This window comes from Pezoporus flaviventris, unplaced genomic scaffold, assembly GCF_033815535.1.
Source record: "Pezoporus flaviventris isolate CSIRO_AGI_PZ_B2104156 unplaced genomic scaffold, CSIRO_AGI_Pfla_v1 ptg000013l, whole genome shotgun sequence".
Classification (NCBI taxonomy): Eukaryota; Metazoa; Chordata; class Aves; order Psittaciformes; family Psittacidae; genus Pezoporus; species Pezoporus flaviventris.
Genome location: NW_026892561.1, coordinates 20590470 through 20618264, shown reverse-complemented (window position 1 = coordinate 20618264; position 27795 = coordinate 20590470). Strand labels below are relative to the sequence as shown.

The 27795-nt window shown below is 47.8% G+C and overlaps 1 protein-coding gene across 1 annotated transcript; it reads left to right on the top strand.

Moving 5' to 3' along the window:
* Positions 1-1305: 1305 nt before the first annotated feature.
* Positions 1306-27795, top strand: NMNAT2 (nicotinamide nucleotide adenylyltransferase 2). Its single transcript, XM_061452082.1, has 11 exons — positions 1306-1487; positions 19974-20062; positions 20776-20843; positions 21561-21639; positions 23415-23544; positions 24196-24276; positions 24392-24436; positions 25070-25146; positions 26171-26272; positions 26516-26583; positions 26684-27795. Exons 1-11 carry the CDS (start codon positions 1403-1405, stop codon positions 26784-26786), a joined length of 927 nt encoding a protein of 308 aa, XP_061308066.1. The 5' UTR covers positions 1306-1402; the 3' UTR covers positions 26787-27795.

Below are 27795 nucleotides of genomic sequence, written 5' to 3'. Positions count from 1 at the left end.
GCAATAGGACCAATGAGCATCCTAGGACTCAGCTGAGCTGGCAGGGCAAATGTTTGCAAGCAAAGTACTGGAAGTAATTTTTCTTAGCAGGACAGTAAGAAATATACCCCACTGCTGCAGGCAGGGCTGAAAACCATCAGCCCAGGAAGGCGGAGGGAAAGTAATGGTGACTGAGAAGCCCTGTGGCTGGTACCTCATAAGGACAGAGGGAGGAGGACAGATGAAGGAAGAGAAAGGGAAACTTGTTGGTGGCAGGTTTATAAGCAACAAGTCAGAGACACCTTTGTGAGGTGGGTGAGGGCAGCTGCCTGCAGGTCTGCTTGCCATGGCTATGGGCAGAGAGGGCTCTGCAGGCCCTTTCTCAGAAGAGATTCTTTAGTGGAGAACAGCAATGTTGCAATCATACAAATAAGAAATGCAGACAATTAGTCCACCAGAGTTTGGTACTGGTTTACCTGACCATAAAGACTGGGTGTTGGTGCATCCACAGCACCTATTTGATGTTCACTTCCTTCAGACAGTAAAATCAATGTATCAGGGGAAGCTCAGGCCCCCTGAGCCAGTTTCTTCATGGGGCCCCTGTGCTGGGGGTGGGGGAGCTGAATGGACTTTGTGGGTCCTGGTCTGGGACTGCAGGCAGTGGAGTCTCCAGGGTCATCTGCACGGGGCTGAGGGACACACAGAGTACAGCTATTCTTGAGCACTGTGCTCTTGTGTGTGCAGGTGGGTGTGTGTTACATCTCTTCAGCACTGGGGATGCCAATGTGTCACCACTGCTTGGGGAGGGGGCACAGCTCCTCTGTATGTGTACAGCATAGAGGGGTGTTGGCAGGCCACATTTCCCCAGCAGTCTTTGGAGGAGAGAGGTATATCTGTGTGGGTGTACGCATATACGAGGGTTGTGGATGTGTGCCCATATGTAGGTGCATATGTATACGTATGTGTGTGAGTGGGCACATGTCTCTGCAACTGTGCATACACATATTTGTGCCCGTGTACGTGTGGGTGTGTGTTCGTGTGCCCATGTGTATACATATGTACAGGCGTGTACGTACTCAGCTGTGTGGCCGCAGCTCTCAGCCCCTGGGTGGGGGGTGCACCGCCAGCCTGAGTTTGTGCGTGTGTGTGTGTGTGTGTGTGTGCCATATCTGCTTGTGCTCGCCTGGCTACTTGTACAAGGTGCCCTGCCACCTGCCCGTGCAGTGGATCCGTGCGTGCCCAGGGCTGTGCCTGGCGGAGGGCGGCCCCGCTCCCGCAGACGCGGCGCCGCCCCGCTCCCTCCTTCCCTCCCTCCTCCCTTCCTTCCCTCCCTCCCTCCCTCCCGCCGCTGCCGCAGCCGCACCGAGACACAAAAAGCGGCTGGGCAGGGCCGGGCAGGGCCGGGCAGGGCCGCGCCGGCACCATGACGGAGACCACCAAGACCCACGTTATCCTGCTGGCCTGCGGCAGCTTCAACCCCATCACCAAGGGCCACATCCAGATGTTCGGTTAGTCCAGCTGGGACCCCGGCAACGGCGCGGCGAGGAGGGGGAGGGTCGGGGCAGCACCGCGGGTGGGGGTCAGTGTTTGAGGTGCATTTTGGATGGTGCAGCCCCGTTCCCGGGGGTCCACGCGGCGGAGGCGGTGGGGTGGGGGGTGCGGGGGCGGGGGAAAACCACGGGGCAACCCCAGCCGGGCGCTGTCCGCGGGGGGTGGTGCTGCAGGCGTCGCTGGCGGAGGCCGGTCCGGGCCTCGGCTCCGACCGCGCCGATAAACCATCAGCAGAAGGGCTGGAGTCCAGCCTTGGGCTATGCTTCCCTTAAGATAGCTGGTTCTCCCCGCCTGCACTCACCTTGTCACGTTCCCGCCCCCAACAACCCCCCGGGGTTTGTCTTGGCAGGGGCTCCTGGTGGTATTTGTAACTTGCCACTTGCCCATTTGGTCTCCTAGTCTGTGCTCGCTGCAGCACTTTTATATCCTCTGTGACCGGTGAGGAAGGGAGGGACTGGGCCAAGCAGCTAAAGATAGGTATGGCAGAAGCGTACAAAAATATAGGCAGTTAATTGAAATAATGGAATGCCCACCCTTTAGATTGATAATAGGTCTAAGGAATCTGAAATGCTCATGTGAGACGATTGATATTACTGGGCATCTGTGAGATGATCCAAATGATGGGGATGCTATAATCACTGCTACAGCCTGTTCAGGCAAGACAAGAGGGAGGGAGGAAGAGAATGAGGGAAGGATGGAGAAGGAGAGGGAGGAAGGGCAGCCTCTGTTAAAGGCAGTCCGACACGCCATAAATACTGACAGTTCAGGTACATCTTGAAATGCCTGGAGATCCCTATGCAAACAGTGACTTACCTAGCATGGGAAGGAGTTCTGTGAGGGTGAAGTGTCCACTACAGACCACTGAAAAAAAAATGGGAGTAGAAAGATCAGCTACTCTAATATCCCTTCTTGGAGTGCAGAAAGAGGAACCACCCTTGACGTCTGATAAGAGACTTGGGGCTGGGGAGCTGATGCTGAAGGTCTTGTGCTACAGCTGGAGAAGCATCCCTGGGGTTTCTAAGAGCTGTACATAAATTTCAAAGCACAAAAATAATTGATATCAGCTTGGAGTATTTCTGCATCAGACACTGTTTTTGTAGAACATAATGAGTTGGGCAGTAGGCTAGAAAAATTATGGTTTTTTGGATGCAAATGATCACGTTGTTATTCCACTTCATAAGTGCCAGCAAAATGTAGCCCTAAGCACCAATGCACCAGAAATATCAAAAAATCCTATCCCAGAAGCTAAAAAGCTGCAAATAAGGAACAAGAGGAACTATTTAAAAATAAAAATAATAATTAAATGAAGTTACAGGGACTTGGCTGATAGAAGCAACTATTGATAAAACATAGTTTCTATAATTCACATTATTTAGTCCTAGATAACATTTTGATTAAGAAAAGTAATACTAAAAATATCAATGTGGCCCATATTCAGTGGACAAAAAAACAGTATCAAAGTATATTTTAAAAGATAAGGATCAGTGAGATATTGATAGGCAGCGGGTATTTTTAGGAGACTTGCAACGAGGTGTTTTTTTTTTTTTTTCTCAGTACTGTTCAGTATCTTTGTCTATGACCTGGAAGAAAATACATAATCCCTGCCAATGACCCCAAAGTGTGTAGAATAGCAATTAATGATGGTAATGAGTCAGTTGTGCTGCCTGATTCAGGTTGTTTAATAAAAAGGACTTGTTCAAACAGTGAAGTCAAATGCAAAGTCATATGGTCCAGCAAGGAAGAATGCTTGTCAAACATAAACAACAGGCAAACGTCTTCTGCCAAACAGTGACTGTGTCAAGGACTGAAGAGTGATTGTACATAGCTCACTGAATACAAACTGTGTGATGCTGTAAATAAAGCAGCAAATACAATCCTTGTAGATATAAGCAGGGAAACATCAAGCAAAAGAAGAAAGGTTGTATTATTTTCCTGTATAGCATCAGCAAAATTTTTTTTAGAAGAGCAGTAATAAGAATTATGTTAGCTTCGGAAGCCAGGCTTTGTGGCAAGAATCTAGGAAGGCTCAGTCTGAATCTATCCTTAAAGGTGTTAAAGAGCAACTTAATAATGGCCTTTAAGTATCTGCTTTGGGGACAGATATGTCATATGTGATAGAAGGGGCCTCCTTAATTCAGTGGATTAAGGACTAGTGAGATGCCAGAAGCAGTCTGGGTACTGCACAACATCAAACTACATATATGGTTTTGAGTGAAGATAATCAAGTAGGAGGACAAAGTACCTGGGTACCTGATGGATCCTCTGTCACCTGAAGGTTGTAAATCAAGACTTGGGTATCTTTCAGAAAGATATGTTTTAGCTCATACAGAATGGCTTGATGTAGAAATTTTGTATGCATATGTCCGGTAGACATGCTGGAATACAAGTCTTGAAATACCTGGTAGGGAAAAATGAGTCTTTCACAAGTAAAGGACACAGAATTTAGCTTCTAAATTCCGGTTCAGTTTTGTTTGAGGAACACTTTGCCCCAAGTCTAAAGGGATAATCAAGAGAAGCCATGGGAATCTCAACCAAAATCTGTGTTACTTGTTTAGCTCTGTGCTATGAGTCCAACCGAAACAGTACAGCATCCTGTAAATGTTGCATTTCAAACAGCTGAATTTCTGCAAAAATATTGTTTTTATCTTTTGGAAAAATATGTGGGGTTTGTGATCCTGACAGGAGGATTTTTTTATTTTTTGTGTAGTATAGAGAGATACAATTTATCTATTAACACATAGCACTAATTAAGCCAAAAGGAAGTATAAGATTTGCACTGTAGACATACCCCTGTATGCTAACCGTAATTTTTCTCAGTACGGTTCTTGCCATTTTTTATTCAGGCCAAAAGCCACCTTTGACAATAGGATTTTTGCCTGAGTGAGAGATGGGTTAATTTTTTGGAAGTCTCTTTTAGTGAGGGAAAGGTTTCCACTGAGTTATTTTTTCCACCAGTCATGTGAATTTAAGACTCCGTATCACCATTATCCTTGGGTTTCCAGAAAGCTGGTATTCTTCTTACAATACCAGACCTGCAACTGCAACTCACCACTGACCCTTGCATCAGTGCAAAGCTGAATATATATAAACAGGGCTCCCACTGTCCTCTGCCAGTTACAAGACTGGGTAACTAGGACTCACCAGATGAGGCTGATTCATGTCTATGTATATAAAACTAATATCATACATATAAACTAATACTTAACATAAGATATATAATATATAATAAAAAAGTAGGTGAGATATGGTGCTGTACAGCCATCCATACGAAAGGGTTGAGACAAATGCCCACATAGCCCTGAAAACACTCCGAGTTATTTGTGGTATCAGATGTGCTTTGAGATATACTTATGTTCTGAGTCACAAATTTGAGTTGTATTTTCTAGCTTTATGAGGCTGTGAGAAACAGGATGCTAATGTGGTGGGGAGGAAAGGCAGGAGGAGAAAAGAGGGCAGAGGTTGTTTCTAAAACTTGACATGAACACTGGTGGCCTTTAGTCTGGAATAAAATTCCATTTATATCCCAAAGAGGTACAGAGAAGGAAAAGCAGATCCCATGCAAGAAGTTTTAGTAACTGGAGAAAAGTGAGATTCAGAAGAAAGTCCTGTGTAAAGCTGCATGAAAACCCCACTGCTGGCTGGTACTGGGGAGCTCAGCTGCTTACATTGGCTGGCATGGCTGATACACACCCAAACTCAAATCAATTCACTTTAATTTCCCACTGACACTCAGAGCAATACTTAGCATGGGATAGACGTTTCACCTGTTTCCCCTGCAGTGTTTGATATTGATTTATTTTTCCTGTTGTCTTTTCATTAATTTTTCTTAAATTGTAGAAGAAAAAGGTTTTCTGTAAATGCCCACTTTGCCCATTTTGGCAGGTTAGACATTCTTTCTTGCCTTTTTTAAGTTCTGAAATTCTTTACAACCCAGCATTTCATATGCAAACTTCTGGTTTCAGGGGAAAAGTCTTGTTCACAAAACAGTTTTATTTCTGTCCCATTCTAAGAGTAGCTTGACACAGATTCACTTCCAGGGCTTGGGTCACCTCTCAAAATCGACCCTTTCTGACACATCTCTGTCCCTCTTTATACCTCTGCTCATCAGAAATGTCATTCAGATGTGGCCTTCTCACGTGGTCTTGTTACCTTAGGTGTTTTAAACTTGCTTAGCCATAGCGTTTCACACCCACTTCATTTCAAACAGCACTTGGACCTGGATGAGAACAGAAAAACATAGCTTGTATATAGGGTGACTCCTGAAAGTCAGCAAATCTCCACTGTTTTTCCCTTCTCCACCTTTTTTGTCTTTAGAATTAATTTTTCCCTCTATCCTGCGTGCACATTATTGAAGAGAATTTATATCCCAACCAGGAGCTTGGCAAAAAGCATATCTGATGGAAGACAATGAAAGAGGACTCTGCCATCAAAAGTAAAACTCTCTGTTGCATGGCTTCTTAAGAAAATTTGAGCAATTAAAAATCCCACCAAGCTGCTTTTTGATTATTCAACACAGCCCTTCTAGAGGAGCAGCACTGAGGTCTGCTGCATCATGTAAAGAGGGTTGTGAGATGAAGGGATGCAGTTTTGCAAGTAAAAAGGTAAAGAGGGAGGAAGAGGTAGGAGCTGAGGCTTTTTGTAATGGTGTGTGTTTTTAATATCCTGAATTTCCAGATTTTATTTTTCTTATTTTGTTGAGATGACTGAACTGCAGAGCAGTTAAATGAGAATATCACCGGCTGGGACATTGCTGGGAGAAATGCATGAGCAGAATGACAGCTCACCCTTACCCCCTCTTTCCTCGTTTGCTTGAATGCCAATATACGTGCAAATGTCCAGAAGCAAATTCTTCCCTCCCCCCCATCTAGCAAAAACTCATCAGGAGCTTGAGAGAGGCTTTGCCTCTGCCATCTGCAACATGAGTAAGAAGTCAAAGCCTCTGCAAGGCTGCCTCATGTTTCCATTTTGTCTCCAGCCTGAAATCTGAATGTGTAATTAACTGGAGCAATCGATGGAGTGAGAGGTGGGTAATGGGATTCTGGGAGGACATGACAGTCAGACCGGTCCTGATTGAGTCCCAGCTGTGCTCTGCATAGCTTTGGCACGGCTCAGGGAGCTCAGGCAGCACAGGCAGAGGGGCAGTGGAAGGATCAGACCTGGGGCAGAGCCAGAACAGACATTACTTGTAACACCCTGGTTGATTTATTGGACATGGGGAGTTGTAGCATCCATGCTCACCTCTCAGCAGCTTAAGCTGATGCTGGACAGGCACTGCAACACACAGAGGAGCTTCCACTGACACCCAGGCTGCTGAAATCACAGCAAACAGCCAAAATCTTTTACAGGTGCAAAGGGTCTGGTAGGGCCCAGCCACGTGCTCCTGGCTCTAAGTGGTGGCAAACAGTGGAACCTGTCAGCCCAGCCTTGTGCCTTGGCTAGTGAGTCACCGACACACCTCCAATCCCAGCACTTGACCAAAGTGTGCTGAAACTGCAGTTTCTTGGGTGCTGTGCCTTGAGGGACAGCAGGACTGCAACACCCATGGCTCTTTTGGGTGCTATTACATATCAGTTAATGTCACATTCCCATCACTGTACCCCATACATACATGGTCTTTATCACCAGCTTCTTATATCTCAAGCATCTCATCTCCTGTTTATGACCCAAAGAGAGGAGTTTTCCCAAGCATCAGATTAAACTCCATCAATAACTACTCAGGGATTCTTTTAAAATATTTATAAACTCTTAAATATTTAGCAGTATTTATTACAGTCTGTGAGACATTGTCTCTGACAATGCCACCTCCCAAAATATGCCACATACCTCCTTTTACTTCCACTGACTATAAACAAATCCTGCTGTGAGAAATCCAGTCCTACAACCTCATTCAAGAAACAGGGGCCCACTTCTATTTAAAAACTGTTTTCACTTACTAAGGTGCTCATACCTCCTGCATCATCTTTTCTGATACTTTTTCACAGCAGCTGCGCAATGCTGAGGGTATCAATTACCTCAATGTTAAACACCAGCAGTGGCAGTCCATGTCTCTCATGTGACCTTGGGCAAGTGACTTTATCTGTCCCAGCTGGTGCAATGAGGGGGACTTACATCTCAGCTTTCCCTACCAGGCTGCTGCGGGCTTGTGTCAGGTACTGTAGTGATGGAGAACACAGGTAGAAGCAGGTCACCATTAGGCTGATCTTTGTGCATCTGAGCAGCAGCTGCCCCAAAACAGACATCCTCATGCTTGCATGTTCTGGCCTTCAAAATGCCATCTGTCAGCAAGGCAGGGGGGCTACAAGAGGTCCCTGAGCCGAGGTAGAAGGCACAGCCATGCACTGGAGCCAAGGTCAAGATCACGTCCCACCACTTGTGCCGAGGGATGGCAAGGGGCAAGCAGAAGCAGTCCAGCTGTGTTGAATGTGCAGCAAAAGTAACCTGAACCTTAACCCTAAGCCTAACCTTAACCCTAACCTCCACCTGGGACCAGGGAGCCAAAAGCAGCTACAGACAGACCTGACAGAAATGATGGCGAGAATGGCAAGGCTGCTCTGTATTTTGAGATGAGCATGCCTTCTCTGGCTTTTATAACCCATGAATTCAAGCTTTCCTGTGATGCCAGAAGTGCCCAGCCAAGCAGGGATAGATTTTCAGGGTGCCTGGCATGGAGAAAGCCGGGCAAAGTCAGTAGTGCCCATCACAGCCCTGAAAACAAACCAGGAACAGGGTACAACTGTAGTCCCCCACAGAGCAGCTTTGCTTGCATTTTTTGATAGTGTGCAGTCATGACTGGAGAAGATAAACCTAGGTCAGGAGCACTTTTTTCTTTTTTTCCTCTCCCTTTTCATCAACTGATTTCCTTCAATACGCCTGAGCTGCTGGATGTAGCTTGGTCACACCAGCAAAAAACTGATAAATCCACACTTTGGGAACAGAAAAATCTGGAGTCTTTAGGAATACCTATTTTCAAGAGCCACTATAGGGCTTGCCCCACAGGAGGAGAACTGGGATAAGTCGGTTTTGGAGCTGAAGTAGGAGGCAAATGCAGAGGAACTGCTCACAGGATGGGTGGAGAGCCCATCTCTGAGCCAGACAAGGAAGGACTTGCTCAGCGACGGCTCCACAAAGGTTTCTGCTTTCATTGAAAATCCAGCAGCCCCTAATTGAGCTTAAGCCATCCCTGAGGAAATAACATTTTGCTAGGGCTTATTGGCAAGAGAAGTTAGAAAATCCAGTTTTTCCAGAAAAATCTCACAAGCTGGGCTGGGAATGCCAAAAGGCATAGCTTTACTTCTGGTGCCTTCGCTCTGTGCAAAGGCATTGTTGATTCTTCTTCTGCGGAAATGGGGTCTCAGGAATAGATCTATGAAAGAGAGGGTTTTGCTGAGCCACACAGCCAGGCAAGACACAGCAGCAGGAATGGGAACATGACCACTACAAGGCTGAAGTCCTACCTTGGCTGCCTTCACCACTCCATACAATCACCAGCATCCCCCTGGCCTTTCTGCATTTCTGTAGATGGGATGTTTTCTGCCTGCACAGTCCTGGTTCAGCCAGTGCAGATTCTTGCCAGGATCAGCACCTTTGGATGCTTTGCCAGCAAAGACAAACCATGGGTCAAACTCACAGCACAGGGATCAGCCCCACGTAGAGGCAACCCAAGACCAGCAAAGAGCCACGAGGCAAATGCTCCCCATCTCTATTCCACTGGGAATCAGGGACTGTAAATCTGCCACTCCTGGGAAGGTTATGATCCTGCCACGCATCAGCCTGAAGGAGCAGCACTACATGCGCCAGGGTGTACAAAGCACTGCCTTTGATGTACTACAATGGCTTGGAAGTGAAAACAGAGTGCTTGCACGGGGAAATTAGGGTAGTGGAAAACAAGCATGGAAAGCTTTTTTTTATTATTTTTTTAATTATTATTTTTATTTTATTTTTCCATTCCATTAAGAAAAAAAAAACAAACAAAACAAAACACTAGGTGACGCTGATTTCCCAGCTGGTGGCTAGCTGAGATGGGACCTCTCCAGGGAAGAACACTGAGGTGCCTGTCCTACTTCAGATGTGCCACCCACATCCTGGTGAAAGGGAAATACAAAATCAGGCAGGATAATGAAAATATTCACCAAGGGCCTTTTGCTGCTACCCTTGTCCTGTTTGACTCTATCCATGGGCCCATGGCAATAAAAATCATTTCCAAACAGAGCAGTCAGGACTATTTGGAACACCCTCCCCTCTGCTTGCCAAACAGTTTATTTTTGCTCCTGATATTTAGATTCTTATCAAAGCTGAGATAGAGCCACAGAATACCAGCTCCAGGCCAGATTTGCTTCGAAAATTGATGTTGCTTTACTGTGGGTGGCACATTTACATCACTTTACACCAGCTGGAGAGCTGTTAGCCTTGAAAACCCTATAGGAGAGACGAATTTCAGCTGAAATCACTGCAACTGCTTTCTGCCCAGTCTATCTGCAATGACGCTTATTCCTCTAGTTTGTAGTTAAATAAACCCAAGTGCTCAGAAGAACATTTACACCTATTGCTGGCAAATGCACCTTTTGGCACATTTCTCTCTAAAAATCTAAGGAAAGTACTACACTGGAAGAGGAAAACTTATTCCACTCCACCATGCTACAGTGTGCATGCTGTACTCCTTGCTGACTTATGGAGTGGCCAGCTAATGCACCAGCCACAGAACAGTTCACTTCAATACCATGCACACACTCTTCTTACCTGGAGATGCTTAATCCCTCTCTGAAGGCTTCTAAGCAAGGTGCTTCCATGCTGTCTTGTAGCAGGAAGCCCAAAAAATATCCTTCTTCAAATGAGGTCTTCATCCATTTTTATCTGTTAAGAGTTGTTTCTACCAGGGTGCTTCCCTTTACCTCACCAGCTGAACTCCTCTAAGATGCCCAGGCAGCAGATCCGGGTGTCAACTACCAGGTGGAAGGTGATCCACCTTGGCAGAACTTAGATGCCCATCCTTCAGGTGAGACCCAGTGAGGGGCTGAGCATGTTCCTCCTCTCCTTGTGATACCAGGATGGAAATCCCTGGGCAATAAATTGTATCACTTTTCCTTAGAAGTGGTGAGAGTGACAGCACTTTGCGTATCAGCTGCCTGACATAAAAGTAGATTCAGTCCCTACCTGGGAGAGCTGGGGGCAGCTTCAACTCGAGAAGCAGCTGTCCCTAATGATTCTCATGTTGCTCACCTGATAGGTATTGCCTGCTCCCACCTGCTGCACCAGAGCAGGGTGGGATTCTCCAGTGTCAAAATGTACTTTGGCTTGGATTACTTTGCCAGACTCTTCCTCAGATGCTTCTTCTCAAGCTCTGGGGCCTGGAGAGTTTCTTCCTGGGCTCTTGTGTGCCTTCTCACATGCACCACCCCTTGCAGAACTCCAACTGTGAAAAGAAGAGGGGAAAATAAGATGCTTTCAATTTAAATTTCAACTTCAATGATGTAAAATAAGTTTCATCTGGAAACCCAGATCACCTGCAACCAGCCAGGCTCCCTGCCCAGGCCCCATTTTGTTGGGTCTCTAGTGAATGCTTTGCTATTTTTAAGTCAGCTCACTGTGACTCAGTCTTCAACCTTTTTTGTGGTTTGGGGTTGGTGTTTTTTTTGGTTTTTTTTTTGGTGGGGGGTGGGTTTGGTGGTTTTGTTTGTTTGATTGTTTGTTTTAAACATTTTATCTCACTTTTTCTGCCATGAAACCATGAGTGGTCAACAGATGGTGATAGCATGAGTCCTGTTAGTCATCACTCAGGTGGCTGTCAAAGTTGGAGGCTGGTGGGGAGCTGAGAGGTTGGAGGGTCAGATGCTGCAGTGTCAGTTCTCTGGGGCCTTTCATAGCATCTGCTTCCATGAGGAGTTTTGAGATATTTAGTGGCCAGTGCTTTTTTCAGCTTATAAAAAGCTATTAAAAGAAATGTGCAGCAATGACTGGAGCCATTTAGCATGGAAGTCCCTTCCAAATTTGCTAATTCTATGGTGCCTGGGTGCAGCTATGGGCTGACAGGGGGTGGTGAGGAAATGCGTAACAGATCAATTAGCTCAGAGATGAAAATCATTAAGTATTAGAGGCTTAATAGGATTTTTCTGCCAACCAAAAGCCTCCTGGGAATCTGACTGACATCATCTATGAGGCACTGAGCTTGAGGCAGGACATGCTGTTTGGGTCAGTGGGACACACTGGTATCTCCCCAGGCTTCCCTTGAGAAGGGTCAACCCTGTGATGAAGAACAACTCTCTCCCTCTCCTCCAGATTCTTTCCAGAAGAAAAAAACTTCCCTGGAGAGTGGTCAGGGCCTGTTCTTCTGGTAGAAATGTTGTCCCTCCAAGAAGTCCAGAGTGCCAGTGTTTTCCCCAACTCTGAGGTGCAGCTGTAGGTGAGGTGTGGATAAAGACACTGGTTGGGGCAGAAAAAGTAGCCCTGGGGTAGGGAGAGGTGGGCTCTAAGATGAGTACATCTCTGATTAATGTGTTCTTGATTTGGAATTCAGAGTTATATATATATATATATGTATATGATTTGGGATTTTTATATATATATATATATATATATATATATATATACACACATACACATGCACCACTTAATTAGGCTGAGAGTAACTGCTGGCTCCTTGCCAGAGTTGGTCTCGGGCTAGGAAGCAACATTTAGGTCCTGCAAGTGCTGCTAGCTCGAGAATAAAACAAAGTGTGCTGGCGTATCTGGGTCACTCTCTCCTGCAGGAGAAGGTATTTTAGACAGCGGGAAAGCACTTGCCTTGCCCTTGGCACATGTGGCTGCATCCCACCTCCCATCTAAGGATGCTGGAAGCCAAATTGCTCAAAATGAAAATGGGACATCAGGGAAATGGTTTTGCCTTCTCCATCACTCATGGCTGTGCACCCTCCTCTGCGCTGGCTCTCAAAGAGCGATTTAGACTGCAAAACTTCCTTGCCTCACTGCTACTTTGTGTGTGTTTTTAGAGAGCTGGTGCAGAGCATGAGCAGGCTGCAGGCTCCCCCCTGGGGAGAAGGGCATAACTCAGAGTTGGCTGGTGGCATTCCTCTGTAAAATAAAAATATAAGTAAAAAGAAGAAGGAACTCTCAGTGGTGTAGCTGAACCAGGTAGAAAAGCAAAGCAAACACAATTTAAAATTACACCTTGAAAAATTGAACATGAGGCATATTTGATTTCATTAACATCAATTTAGGTGATGGAGCAGTGCCAGAGCAGCCGAAACATTGTGATTATATACACTTACTGAGAAACGCCAAAGGGAAACATCTTTTAAATAAGCACTTATTTCCTATTTGGGAAGCAGGAAGATATTTTTTCATTCAGTCTGGACAAAATCATCACTTACCATTTCTGTAGCCCTGGACCGTACCCTCTGTTTTTCCTCACTGTTCCCTTGCAGGAAAGTGGTGGTGCCAAAAATATTTGAAATGCAGTTGCAGGGGAGAGGGAGCAGCAGGGAGGTGTCACCAGTGCTTGGAAAAGGTCTGAGTGTCACCCCTGTTTGCTCCCCAACATAGCAAGGCTAAGGTCAACCACCAGCTGCCTCAGAGGGGTTGTGCTGGGAGGCATGGAGCTGGGAGCTGTGGCTGAAAGGTCTCCACTACACAAGCACACTGCCAGTGGGCTAATGGATGTCTTGGCTGGGTCCATCACTGGTAGTTTATTTATGTCAACAATGTTTAAAAGCCATGCGGGCTGTCTGAAGCATTAAGGACAACTTACACTGGAAAAGAAATAACCTTTTCTCTTCTAACCCAACATCCTTGCATTGGTGTTGCAGGCTATAAAGTGCTCATAGAAATGAAAACACCAGAGGGTGTTTTCTGAGGTGCAGTGTGGTCTCTGGACATCACAGGCACGAAATGGTCCAGGAAAGGGGTGGGACAGAAGGCTGAGCTCAATGACAACAAATTGGTCAGAAATGCAACAAACCAATAAAGAAGCACACTGAGACTCCTGATACTGATGGCTTTTCTGACCAAAATCTACTCTTTCCCAGGCAAAAATCTTTGCACAAGGGGGTGGGGGGGGGGGAGGAAGTCAGGAGCTGCATAGACTGTTGAGTGTAAGGAATACAGATGATAAGAAGAATACAAACCTACTGCAGTGTGTTTGGCATTAGCCATGTCTGCAGGGAGACCACAAACCTGATCACCCCAAGCAGCATCTTTTGCATGAAAGACACAAAAGAAAAATAGTACAAAAAGGCCTTTTTTGAGAACATGGACCTAGGGATTTGGAGGAAGCACCACACTATCAGAGCAGCCACAGCAGTTCAAACTTACGACCCAGCAAACCTAGTGTCCCATTTCCAGAAACCCACAAGAATGACCACAGCCATGCTTGCGTGTGGAGCTCCTCAGCTTAGCCTCATACCATGCAATGCCCTGGTTTCTTCATGTTGGAAGACTCAAGGACAGCAGAAGACCTGAGGGCAGAAGAAGTCCCAAGGATGGCAGGAGATCCAAGGACATCAGGAGAGTCACCTGCTTTGCCCTTTCTGTGCCAGCCATGATTTCCATTCTGTCTCCCTGTCCTTGCTGCCCAACTTCTACCTGCTCCTCACATGGAGCCACATTGCTGATCACCCAACGTTTCAAGGTGCTGCAACCCACACTTCCTCCTGCTCATGGCAGGAGGTGTTGCAACTACAGCCTGGGGTGGGGAATGAACTACCAACATCCCTGAGGTCTCTTACAAGACCTAAAGCCATTTTATCTTGCCTTGTACAGAGGATATGACTCAAGGCTTGATGAGCTGACACATTCTAACAGGCTTGGCTATGGCTGCTGGTTGCCCTCTCCATTTAGCCACTGAAGCCAGTTTAAGAAGAATCAATCTGTAGAAAAAATAAACGAAGATTTAAACACAGCATCATGGTTACAGTGTGGAAGACCCTAGATGCTGCAAACTAATGCTGCAGTCTTGCGGCTGAAGCCATGGTTGGCTGAAGCCTTTCCTGGATTCTCTGCCCCAGAAGTGAGGGTGGCTCTGCTGCAGTGCCAGCCCTGCTAGCAGCACAGCTCCTCTCCAAATGGGATTTGAGACGTCCTTTAAGAAAACACAATCTTTTTAAAGGCTTTTGCTTTGAAGTGGATGGCTGTGAAGGTCTGGCTTAGATTATGATTACATGAACAAGCAAACCAGCAGAGCCATGAGCAAGCCAGTACAGTTACTCAGTGGATGCAGCCCTACAAGCAAATGGATGTGCACTGCCTCAAAACCAGATGAGAATGCACCAGTTTTGGAAGTGAAGAGATGCTCTGCAAGTTGTAGGCAAGGCAGGACCAGAAGGCAGGTCTTCCCATTCCTGGCTCAGACCTCTCTTTGCCACACCATACTACTGCTTTATAGCCTGCACATTTATCCGAATACTTCCCTTGCAGAGATTAATAGTCAGGGGGGTTTGTTTTGTTTTTTTTTTTGTTGGTTTGTTGTTTTTGTCAATGCATATTTAAATTCTGTTTGGTATTTCTGATGTAGACATCAAGCTCTTAAAAATGTAGATCCCAACTTTTATATATCTACTTCAGAGAGCAACATTGTTTTTACAGGTTTCTCTAAATAATATTGTGCAGGTTAAAAACCAAATGAACAATTCTGATTGCAACGCTGAGCACCAACGTCCATCTCCTCCCAACAGCACACCCCTCTGAGTACTGCGAGGCCAGTGACACCTCAGCATCCCATAGGATCTGTCCTGCTGAAGCTGTTTGCCTTGCTGTAGAAACAGGCAAATATTTTTTCTACCTGCAGTCCCAAGAATTATACAGGTTTCCAACCTTGGGTTTCCAATCATTTGCATATATACGTAAGAGAGGAGCTGTTTTCTGCAGGATAAGACATTTTATGAAGGCAGGCAATGGTGGTAGAGATTGGCATGAACTCCTGAGAGCAGGAGCTGAGATGATGTGCCACCTGCATGGATTACACTCCCTGAAGATCCATGCTTGGTGCTGGGGTGTTTAAATATAGACCTTGAGAAATTGATAGGCAAAATTGTTGGGTTTTGCCAGCAAAATTCAAGGCAAATTAATACCATCAGTCACCCTTGAGACTGTGGAGTTATGTGTAAAGAGGGAACTTTATAAAGGTGCAGTACAAGGCATGGAGATAAACGGATCAGTGTTTTTCATCTTCTTTAGACAAGTAAAATTGAGTCAGGGCAAAGCAGGGATAACAAAATGATGTGCTCATTTAAAACACAGTGGCATCTTTTCTGTTAGGAAATTTCCTTTTTATTTTGATTTGCATTTTTAATTGCATTACAATATAAAGGTAAATGGTGGTCCATTGATATTGACTTCTCTGCACATCCGAAACCACAGCTCTCCTGTGAGACAGCATGCATCAGGGAGGATCCACTTTGGCTTTTTCAAGACCATGCCTGGATTTTGTCCCTGCATGATGGCAGCTGGCTCCAAGCTTTCCAGTTGTCTTCTTGCATGTGCTTCCAAGGTGTTTAGGGTAGCTTTCCTGTGAACCTCCTCTGCTCGTAGGCTCATCCAAAACCAATTCTTCACTCCTTTTAATTCCTCTTCCAACATCATAGCTCAATTCTTTACAGTTTTTTTGGGGAGTTTTTTTGCTGTAAATGTCTCTCAGTGATGTTTTCTGTAACTTACGCCTTTTCTTTTCAATCTAGAAGAGGTCCTGGAACATGATTTGTGTGAAAGATACCAGAAAAAGCAGAATCAGGGAAAAAATGGCCTTTTTTTTTTTCTCTCACTCTTGATTGATTAACCTTGAAGGCACAGATGGAAAAGCCAGTAACATCAATAAAGGCAAGCACAGAGCATTGGAAAGGGAGAAGTGCTGCTGGTATGCCCTGATTCTTCTTTTTAAAATGCAGAATGGAGAAGAAAGAGGGGTTTTTTTTCACATTTGGCTTTCTGGGCAAGTGGTTACTGAGGGCTGCCATGGTGTGCTGCAAAGGGAATCCCAGCACCCATGGAGTTTTATGGTTTAATTTATGGTGCTGGTTCAAAACCCCTCGTGCATGAAAAAGAAAAAAAAAAAAGGATAAAGAAAACCCCCAGAGTACTGTATTTTTGTGTGTATGCTCCTCCACAGGGTGCTTTTCCAGATACCCCATGAAGCACCGATAATCATAGTCATGCACAGGGTTGGGTTTGGTCCCTTCACTGCACCAGTGAAACCCGCTGACAGATACAGGTGCTCCCACACAGGTCTCAGCAGATAAATAACCAGCAAAGATGAAAAAATATGGTTCAAACCAAACTGCTGGAGTTAATCCCTTCAAGCTCAGGATTTTGAGGGCAGGGTGGGAAACTTTCAGTACATCTAATTCAGGCAATTGGATTTTACTCCCTGCACTGATCAAATGATACAAGCCCTTGTTTCTCCCTCTTGGGGCTAGCATGCCCAGGGCACAACAGCTGGGATGGAAGCCAAGGAAGGGATTTCAGGTGAGTCTGAGGAAGAGGTTTTATCGAGGCTGGCAAATCCACAAGCTGTCTCTGGGGCCTGTGGCTGCTCAACATGCTGGGAAGGGGGGAAAGTCCATGGCAACTATAGTTCCTTTGTTGAATTTCAACCGGCCCCCAATGTGCCTGGGGAACAAGGCAGTTGCAATACACCTAGAGGGAGAGTTTAAGTAAAGAAAGTGGGTTATACAGCTGCAAAAGCTTGGGGGCAGGTGTTATTGCTGCTGTGACATGAAAAGATGGGACTTTCCATCTCCAGCATCAGTGTCAAACTCTCTTTGCTTCCCTGAGAGCGTCTTCAGAGAAGCACTGGGGTGCGAATGTATGTGCTCTGGGTCAGGAGAGGGATGTTGGATGTGGGAGGAGGCACCCATAGGAGTTTAGCAACTCTTCACCAGCATTTTTATCCTGCCTTTTGGAAATGCCAGCTCAAGGCTGTGCATCAGGTCTCTGGTAAATCTCTTGGTGTGGTGTGACACAGGGAGGGAGTGGTGTCAGAGCCATGTGGCTGTTGAGAGACTAGCTGAGGTGCAGGTGATGGGTACCACAGAAAGGGGACCTGGGGAGAGCCCAGGGATGACTCAGCTGACACTAAATAGCATGTGTTGGTGGGGGGAGGAGCAAGAATTTGACGGAGAAAGGGCTGAAAGTCAAAGGAGTCAAGTGTGTCAGGAGGTAAAAGCATCATGGTGAAGAGCAGTGACGAACATGGGTGCAACCCTATGAGGCATTGACAAAGAGGTTTTTAGAAGAGGAGGACATAATTGTCATTGCCCAAAGCCCAGGGCAGCCCTGCCTGCAGGCAGAGAGGGAAGCAGGATGAACGGCTGCATCAGGACCAGCCCAAGGAAGGAAGGAAGGGAAAAATAGTGGTGGGAAAAGTGCCCAAAAGCAAGTGAGACTTTGGGCACTGGCTGGTAACTGTGGCAGGGACCATGCTGTGAGTGACACTGCAATTGCTCTCATAGCGGAGCTGCTGTTCCCCAAACAGACAGCTCCATCTGTCTGTTCAAGACCACACAGGGTAGACCCCAGGAGCCCATATGCAGGGCATTTGAGCCCCCACTTCCCAGTGCATGCAGAAAAGGCTTCCCCCATCCCACTGGGATGATGTGCTCTCAGACCAATACTTCCACTCCTCTATCAAGGCTTCATACTGCAGGAGCAGCTCCCAGCAACTATTTTCCGTGAGTTGGATCAAGCAAGGGGTGACCAGAGTCTGAGCAAGCAGGGATAAACCTGTATTGGAGCTAGAGGTCAGGAGCTCACCAGCAGCATCCCAGCACTTTCCAGGAGAAAGGAGCAGATGCGGACAAACATCTTGGTTCTGTTGTGGTGCTCCTTTTGGTGAATTCTTCAGTATTTCCAAAACAGTAGCACATGAGGTGTTGGTCTTGTGGTGAGGATGGCAGGTATCCATCTGTGCTAAGTGCCTGTGCATAAAGCCCTGTATGAGATGGCAGTTCTTATATAGACTGTCAACCAGCAGCGCATCTTAAAATCACAAACTCACAGCATGGTTTGGGTTGAGAGTGACCTTCAAGGATCAGTTAGTCCAAACCTCCTGCCATGGACAGGGACATCTTTCATCAGGTTTCTCAAAGCCCCATCCAACCTGAACTTCAATGCTTCCAGGGATGGGCCATCCACAACTTCTCTGGGCAACCTGTTCCAGTGTCCTACCACCCACATTGTAAAAAAATTTCTTCCTTGTACCTACCTAGCTCTACCCTCTTTTACTTTAAAACTGTTGCCCCTTGTCCTGTCACTACAGGTCCTGATTAAAAAAAAAAAAAAAAAATCTCAATTTTTCTTAGAAGCCAACTTTATGTATTGGAAGGTCACGAGAGGGTCTTCCAGAGCTTTCTCTTCTCCAGGTGAACAACCCCAACTGTCTCAACCTTTCTCCAATTCTTAACCTCTCTGACCATTCCCATGGCCTCTTTGGGTCCTCCTCTAACAGGTCTATGTCTATCTTATACTGGGGCACCAAGAGCTGAACGCAGTACTCCAGGTGGAGTCTCAAGAGGGAGGAGTAGAAGGGGAGTATCCTGTCACTGGACCTGCTGGCCACAGTGCTGGTGATGCCCCCAGGACATGATTGGCTTTCTAGGAAACAAGCACACGCTGCTGGCTCGTGTTCAATTTATCACCCACCAGTATCCCTTTCTCAGCAGGGCTGCTCTCAATCCATCCATCCCCCAGTCTGTAATGATTTCCTCCTGCAGGGGTTGCAGCCAGACACTGACACATGAGCCAGCAAGTTTTCTGCTCACAAAACAACAGGGGTGTCCTTGTACCCCAGTGGTAGCAAAGGCAGTGGGTTTTGTCATTATTCGGTTGGGTTTTTTAAGTTTGATCGTATCGTTGGGCTCCTTGTCAAAGTGATGGTTGAGGTTAGGAGATGCTTTCCAGCTGTTAGGAAAGCGTTTGGCTTGTAGCAAATCGTAGCAGGTGAGGAAGGGAGAAGTTATGAGGAGAGAGAGGATGAACACAGCTTATGGGCAGAGAAAAACAGAAAGGAAAGGAAAGTGAATGAACCAGCTTCATGTCTCTCCTCGTGAGCTCAGTTCCTCCAGAGCTGCTATAAGAGCCTGGCTCTGCAGAGCAGTTCTTGTCAATGATGCAGGCTCTTGGCTGTCCCTCTGATGTCCTGGCAAGGTGGTTGAAGGCGGTTTTGAGTCTGAAAGTGATTTAGCTTTTGCGAAAGACCTGCCTTCTTCCACCAAATCCTCCTCCATGCAAGGTTTAAGGTCCCCAGGAAGGTCCATGCTCAGCATCCCCAAGGATAGCACTGAATGAAATGGATCGTAAAAATGAAGCCAGCCCTTCACTTGGTTGCCTTCCCTACCCAGTACAGCCAGAATGAGCTGCTCCATGGGCATTGGACAAAGCCAGTAGGCAGCAGTGGGGCATTATGGGACTCAGTGTGTCCAGTTGAATCCTCCTGCACCCTTTTTCTTGTCCTTCTCCTTCAGAGCGAGCCCGGGATTACCTGCACAAGACCGGACGCTTCATCGTCATTGGTGGCATTGTCTCACCCGTGCACGACTCCTATGGGAAGACGGTGGGTTGTCCCCATTCTCCCTTTCTGCTGCCTATATGTTATGGTATCTCTGAAGCCAGGGTCAAGCACTGGGCAGCACTGCATGCACCTGTCCTTTCATGGATCTCCTCTGCACAGGGTAGCTCTGGACCATGGGAAGGTCTCCAAGGGGAGAGAGATTATGAAAACACTCACTCTTTAGAAAATGCAGCAAGACCCTATAACCAGCCAAAGTACTAGACAGCAAAAAGAAATGTTCTCTCCCAAAGTGCTGGTGGTGATCTTGTTGGGTTGGTTTGGACTTTAGGGTTTTTTGTAGTTTTTGTTTTTCTGAATGATTTCAATGCAACAATGTAAACAGGGGCCTTTAAAAGCACTTTCTAGGGTGGGGAAAATCCAGATTAGGAGAGTAAAGAGTTTTCTCTCCTGAAAGCTGTAGAAATTTCATCAAGAAATCACCATCCCCATTCTGGCACCACTGTAGTACAGGCCTGAGAGTGATGGTGCTGAGAAAATATCACTGACCATTGCATAACCAGGGCTTAAGCAAGTCAGGGACTCCTCCCCTCCAGCAAACAGGAATTTGAATAAATTTCTGTGAGCAGGAGAGAGTCCTTATAGCCTGTCTCATCTGAATGAGCCCAATGCTCTGCCCGGGAGGGTTTGCAAGCCAAGGCTGGCCACTGCATCATGCTTGCTTCCCATAACTGTTCCTCCATCACCCTCTCTTGCAGGGCCTGGTTTCAAGCCGGCACCGCCTGACCATGTGCCAACTGGCTGTCCAGTCCTCCGACTGGATCAGGTGAGTGCAAGAGCCCACAGCTGCAGCAGCACCAACAGCCCCTGCCCCTTTCCTGGCACTGTGGTGGTAAAGTCCTGCATGGAAAGTGGAAATGCCACCAGCTGCTAGAGCTCCAGGATGGACTTTCTCTCCCAGCCAAAGCTTAACTAAAAACTGGAGGTCTTCCTCTCCTAGTCCATCAAAGAACAGATAAGTGTTACACCATCCTTCAAGGGAGCCCTTTGACTTCAGGGGATCTTGCCACCCCCCAGATTCCCCATTGAATCTCTGGTGTCTGGGTAGGCTCAAAGTCACCCAGCCCACCCCAGACTTGTGCTGTGGCACCTCCCCTTTCTATACCTGTAGCACCAGCCCACAGTCTCTCCCCTTCCCAGCACTGCCATGTGGCATGTGGTGGCGGAGGTGGGATCTGAAACATCTTTGGGCTGTCCTCAGAAAACAGGGTTGTAACAGATGTAGTTACATCCAAACCAATGAAAGCTGTTTAGCTGGGGACAGAGAGTGGATAGATGTCCAGGCACATATTCAGGTCTCCAGAGCTATTTGGGAGAACAGAATCGGAGAGCTAAAGGAAGGACATGGTCCATGGCAGTGCTGGGCGAGTGATGGTGGCTGCTCATGGCACTGCTTGGCTGGCCCAGTGGGGAGGAAGCAGCATGGCCAGGAGGTCAGGCAGTGAAATCAGCCAACCATGTTGCCTTGCTGTGCTCCACATAGGGTGGACCCCTGGGAGTGCTACCAGGACACCTGGCAGACCACTTGCAGCGTGCTGGAGCACCACCGCGACCTGATGAAGGTGAGGCAGCCCTTGTGCCGTGGATTCACCCGGGGTGAGGCTGTGGGGAAAGTGCAGGAGTGGGGTGCTCTTGCACCAGCATATGCACATCAGCAACTGAAATATGGCTGGGGCAGGCAGACAGATGACATGCAGGAACATGCCTGAAATCCTGACCCACAAGAGGTGTGAGATACTTTGTCAGTGCCACTTTGAGCTCCCAGCACTGATGGCAAAAGCAAATTGAGCCCTCCAGCTGGAGCCAGCAACAATCTCAGGCCCATGCACACCAGGAGGGGAGTGCGGTGAAGGAGAGGATGGGCATAAGCCAAATCATTAATGTGGAGTGCTTGCTCTACCCTGAGGGATAGAGAGGTAGATGAGTACCCCCACTCACCAGTGTTGTGGTTTAAGCATGGCCAGCAATTAAGTACTTAATTGCTTCCTACTTACTCTTTCCCATCCCCAGTGGGATGAGGAGGAGAATCAGAAGAAAGTTTAAAACCCATGGATTGAGATAAATACAGTTTAGCAATTGAAATAAAAGTAAAACATAGTAATTAATAAAGATAAAAGGAAATAAAGAGAGAGGGAGGGAGAGGAAGGAATAAACCCTGCCTCCCTTACCCCCCAAAAAAACCAAGTGATGCACAATATAATTGCTCACCATCTGCCAACTGATACCCAGTGCGACCCAAGCAGTGATCTGGGCCTTCCGGGTAATTCTCCCCCCTTTATATCCTGGGCATGATGTGCTGTGGTATGGAATACCCCCTTGGCTAGCTTGGGTCAGGTGTCCTGTCTCTGCTTCCTCCTGGCTTCTTGTGCCCCTCATCAGTGACAGAACATGAGAGGCTGAAAGTCCTTGATCAGGATAAGTGCTACTGAGCAACATCAGTGTGTTAACAGCATTGTTCTCCAATTGAAGCCAAAACACAGCATTGCACCAGCTACTAGGAAGAAAGTTAACTCTAACCCAGCTGGAACCAGGACAAGCAGCTAAGATGAAACCGATATATGAACCTGACAGAGTGACTCAGCAGGCAAATCCAGCATCTGAGAAGTCCCTGGAGAGCATAAAACCCAGGACAAAAAGTCCCTCCAAAGCCCAGGCAGGCCTGAGAGCCAAGGAGGAAGGTGACTGCCCTTGGGTTACTGCAGGGAGGGGGGAGCAGGACTGCTGCCAACACTTGGATATAGTGAGCAAATCAAGGACAGGAAATGGATAAAACAGCACCATACAATCTCACGGGCAGCCCAGACAGGAGGCATAGAAGAAGCATTAACCAGCCTGGCAGGATGTCTAGTGCATCCAGGGACTCTGGTGTCAAAGCCAGGGAGCCTCTGGAGATGCTTTCCTTGTCCTGCAGGGACTGGTGAAGGAAAAGAGGTCACATTTGCTCCCAGGATAATGTGTAAGCTGCTGGCTTTGCACCACCGAATCATCAGACACTATTTTTATTTGTTCATCAGCAGTTATGACCACCTCCATGTGTCAGGGGCAATGCCAGCTGCAGGCAGCATGGCTGCAGCCCTGCCAGCCTTATGGGTGCACACAAAAAGTTAATCCCACCATACCCAGCCTTAATCACAAGTCATTATTCACAGGGTCCTGCTAGCCCTAGCTCTATGTGGTGAGGTTGGACGGGGCTGGGGATCCTAAAGTGAGGCTGGAGTTACGTGTCACTGGAGATAACTTCAGCTTGCGTTGCAGAGGCTCAATACAAAGTCATAAAGGTTTTGGGAGGTAGCTGGGGTGAAGGCACAGTTCCAGTTGTATCTCTCCTTTGTTGCAGAGAGTGACTGGCTGCATCCTCTCCAATGTCAACACACCCTCCATCACTCCTGTGATCGGCCAGCCCCAGAACGAGTCCTCACGGACCATCTACCAGAACAACAACAACGTCTCCAGCAAGCCCACTGCAGGTAGGTGACAGCAGGGTAGGGAAGAGGGGAATGAACATCCATCCCTCACCTCCCAGCTACGGCTGCCAAGCATTAGGAATAGTGATTCATCATCTTATTTTGGGGTCAGATCATTCATCAGTCTCCAAGCCCAGGGTTCGGTGAGGACATGACGGAGTTAGTGTCCAGTGCAGCAAGGGGAGCCGAGAATAGCTTAAAATAGCTGTGAAATCTCACTGGGCTTCAGCTGGATGATGTCCACATGGTGAAATCAGCTAAGAGAAAAGCTACCTGGTACTCACAGGATGGGGTACCCACAGGGATGAACTGGCAGGAAAAGTGGTATGGCTGGATCCCCCAAGAGCTGGTGTGATGTGGGACACAGAGGTATTAGCTGGGGATAAGAGGGGGCATTACTTAAATCGCATAAAAATGAACATCTTGTATTCTTTTTAGTGGTTATAGCTGTCCAACTTGTTCCTTCAAAGCACAGCATAGCACTCTCAGGAATTAAGGCTGTGGCATGGCTGTGTTTGCTTTGGAGGTAATGGGGAGATGCTGAGAGCAGTTCCTGCTCTCAGGCACAGGAGTATCTTGCAGGACCAGGGTGGCCAAAGCACTTGCATGAGGTGGTCACACAGCTTCTAATTAATTTGCCTCCTCCACTTTTAGCAAAGATCCTTGGGAAGGTGGGAGAAAGCCTGAGCCGGATTTGCTGCGTTCGCCCACCCATGGAGCGCTTCACTTTTGTGGGTACGTAAACAAAAGGTCCGGCATCATCTCTGCTTTCACTTCAGTCCCCAGCCTTTCTCCCAGCCCCATCTTCTAGGCTGAACACCAATACCTCTCTTTTGCTTCCTTTCCTCAGATGAAAATGCCAACTTGGGGACAGTGATGAGATACGAGGAGATTGGTGAGTACACACACACCCCCTCCACATCACTCTGACTCCTCTGGGTCAGTACTATGCAGCTCAAGGAGCAGTTGCATGACAGATCCTGTGGTGACTGAAGGATGCTGGATCATCTCACCCTGGTGCTAGCTACCAAAGAAAGGGAGGACATCAAAGTCCTCTAAGATGAGCAAGGAAAACCTCTGGTGCTTCACCATCAACTTTGCTAAAGCAAACACAGCCATGGCCAGGGCTTTGAGCAGTCCCCTGGGCTCTCCATATTGCCCTGTGGCTGAAGCCCCTGCAGCAGATTACAAAGCAATTATGGGTGCCTGTAGCATAGAGAAATTACTCTTTTCCCCAGGGATACCCCACCTCCATGGCTGGAGCATAGCCATAGTTGAACAGCGTGTAGCAATGCTCACAACAACCCAGCAGCATGGGAGAGGAGCTGAAATAAAGTAGGGGGAGGTATTTGATGTTTGGCACCAGTAGGGATGTGAGAAGGGACATGGGATCTTTATCAGGACTTCTTTTGGTAGGTGAGATCTGTGCAGAAGTTTCCTCCCCTAGAAGTGCAATGGGGAGGAGGGCAGGGAGTGCCTGCTCAGCCCCATTTGTTCCTACCTGAGCTTCTCTGCTTCTTCTCTTCAGAGCTTCGCATCTTACTGCTCTGTGGCAGCGACCTGCTGGAGTCCTTCTGCATCCCTGGTCTCTGGAATGAGGCAGACGTGAGTCACCACTGCTGGGCACCCCTCTGTGCCCCTCCTCCTTAGGCTCTCTTTCTCCTCCCTGCTTCCCAGACCCAGCGCTCCCAGGAACTGTGCCCAGCATCCCCACTGCCTCTTCCATCCCAACCCTGACCCTACTTCACAGGCAGCCTGAGGGACAGGGTCTGCAGCAGAAACTAGATTTTTCTGGCACCAGCCCTAGAGGAGGAGCTGGATTACCAACCCACATACTGCCCTCAGCAGTCAGCGCACTGCTGGCAATGGTAGCTCCCCTGGCTCTTCACTGAAATCAGTCAGTCAACACAACCTGACCCCTTCCTTGAGTCTGTCAATCATTTCTAAAATCAGTTACCAAGTCTTCAATCCTGAGGTTTTTAGAAACAATTAGTTGGCAGATATCTCCTCTGAAAGGCTGCAAATTCTGAGATGAGGCAAGTCTTGAAGCCCAGCACAAAGGATGCAAAAATTTGATGTCAAAAGCACAGGCAGAGGAGGCATTCTGCATCAGCAACACCTCATGTACTCCTGCTGCCTGAATTTGCTGACCTTGCACTCTTTTGGAAGGACCTGGTTTGTCTCACCTGAGATGGGTGTGAGCAGCAGGAGCCATCCCTACATGGTGGCAAACTTGGCCACCAGCCTCAGCTCAAACAATCTTGGAAGAACAACCCTACAAGGCGTGTGTCAGAACCAACACATCTGTCCTGCTCACAAAGCCTTCCAGCAAGGCAGAGGTCATGCCCTCCTTGGGCAACCTCCTGCTGTCATTCTCCTTTTACCATGACGAGTCCTCCCTCAACATCTAAGGATAAGATTCAACCCTGTGCCTTTCTACTGCAGACCACTCACTATGCCTGCCATCACTTGATTCCAAGTTTTGGCCAAATGCCTTTGAGATAGTCTCAAATTCACTTCCTATCTCCATCCATAGCCCAGTTTTCATGGTATGGGGTGGTGGGGGTAGGCAGCAGCAGGTTTTGTGTGGGGTGGTTATAAAGCTCTCCCTACTTTGGGTTGCTCCTAGATGGAGGTGATTGTTGGGGAGTTCGGGATTGTGGTGGTGCCCCGTGATGGAGCAGACCCTGACCGGATCATGAACCACTCATCCATACTCCGCAAGTACAAAGTAAGTGGATGCACATGTGGTCAAGGAAGATTGCAAGAGGACCAAGAGCCTCTCTTTACCCAAGGGAGCACTTCTGCCACAGGGCACAAAATGTCTCAAGGCCAGATGCTCCCAGCTGCTAGGTGGGGTGGGCAATGGGGCCACAACAGCAGCTCCCTGACTCCTCTGGGGTGGAGGGGCCAGTGGTGCAGACACCTGCTTTCAAGCCATCCCTTCTCTCCCCTCTTCCTTCTTGCCCCGCAGAACAACATCCTGGTAGTGAAGGATGACTCAAACCACCCCATGTCGGTCGTCAGCTCCACCAAAAGCAGGTGGGTGATGCAGGGCAGCTCCCACAACAGAGTGGGAAAAGGGGTGCTCCCCAGCCACCCAAGTGGGTTCTGATCACTTTCTCTCCCCCCACACTCCCAGACTGGCCCTGCAGCACGGGGATGGGCACGTTGTGGATTACCTCTGCCAGCCCGTCATCGACTACATCCTCAAGAGCCAGCTCTACATCAATGCCTCCGGCTAAATGCCAGAGGTCTTGCAGGGAGACAGCCCTCATGTCCCACCTGCCCACAGCTCTCTGTCACTCTTCTCTCTCTCTCTCTCTCAGTCTGTGCCTCCATCTCTCTGCCCACCCCATCGCCTCCTGCCCGTGTCTGCCTCTCACCCCCGGCGCCAACGCTCCATTGTGCAGCAATGTCCAGGGAACCGCAGCACGGCCCCAAGGAGAATGGTTTGGTCTGTTTTTTCAGGGAGCCACCCTCCCCCTCACACATGGGGAGGAAGGGGGGGACCCGAAAAAGAGTAGCTCTGACACCCCCCTCCCAGCATGTCACTGGGAAATGGTCCCACTGGTCCGTCCTCCCAGCATGCTCAGAGAGGGGCTTCCTCTTCTGCATCATCTTAGAGTACTTAAGCTCAATGAATCTAGGTGAACTTTTTTCTTAAATAGTTTTAATGTGAGCCCTTTGGACCTCTCACCACGGTGACCAAATGAATCCTGGTTGGCAACAGGCAGTTGTAACACAACTGGCTCAGTGCCCTGTGGCAGGTGAACTTCCTCAGGCTGGGAATAGGGCAACCCAGCTAACAAAATCTTCCCCCTGGCACTAAAAAATCTTGGATAGTGCATTTCTGAAGGGAAGCAGAGCCTTGGGAAAGCATGGCTGCCAAAACATTACTAGGGGGAGATGTCATGTCTCACCTTTCCTTGGCTCCAAGTGACTCCAACTCACCCTAGGTCACCCCCTAGGCAAGCGGAGTTGGGGAGATGCTCTACTCTGACTCAGTGTCAGAGCAGGCAGCCCTCAGCATCTAGAAAGGGACCCACCATTTATGAAGCCAAGAAAGGAGGGAGAAAGAAGCAAGTGATGACCCCCAAACCTGGCTGAGCTTCGTGGGGGCTGGGTCCATCCCCATCCTCTAGCCTCCAGATCTCCATTTCTGTCTGTAAACTTCCTCCTTCTCCCTCCGCTCCTGGCCTCTTCCTCTCCTTGAAGATTTTGTTAAATGCATGATACTTCCCCCCTCCCAAA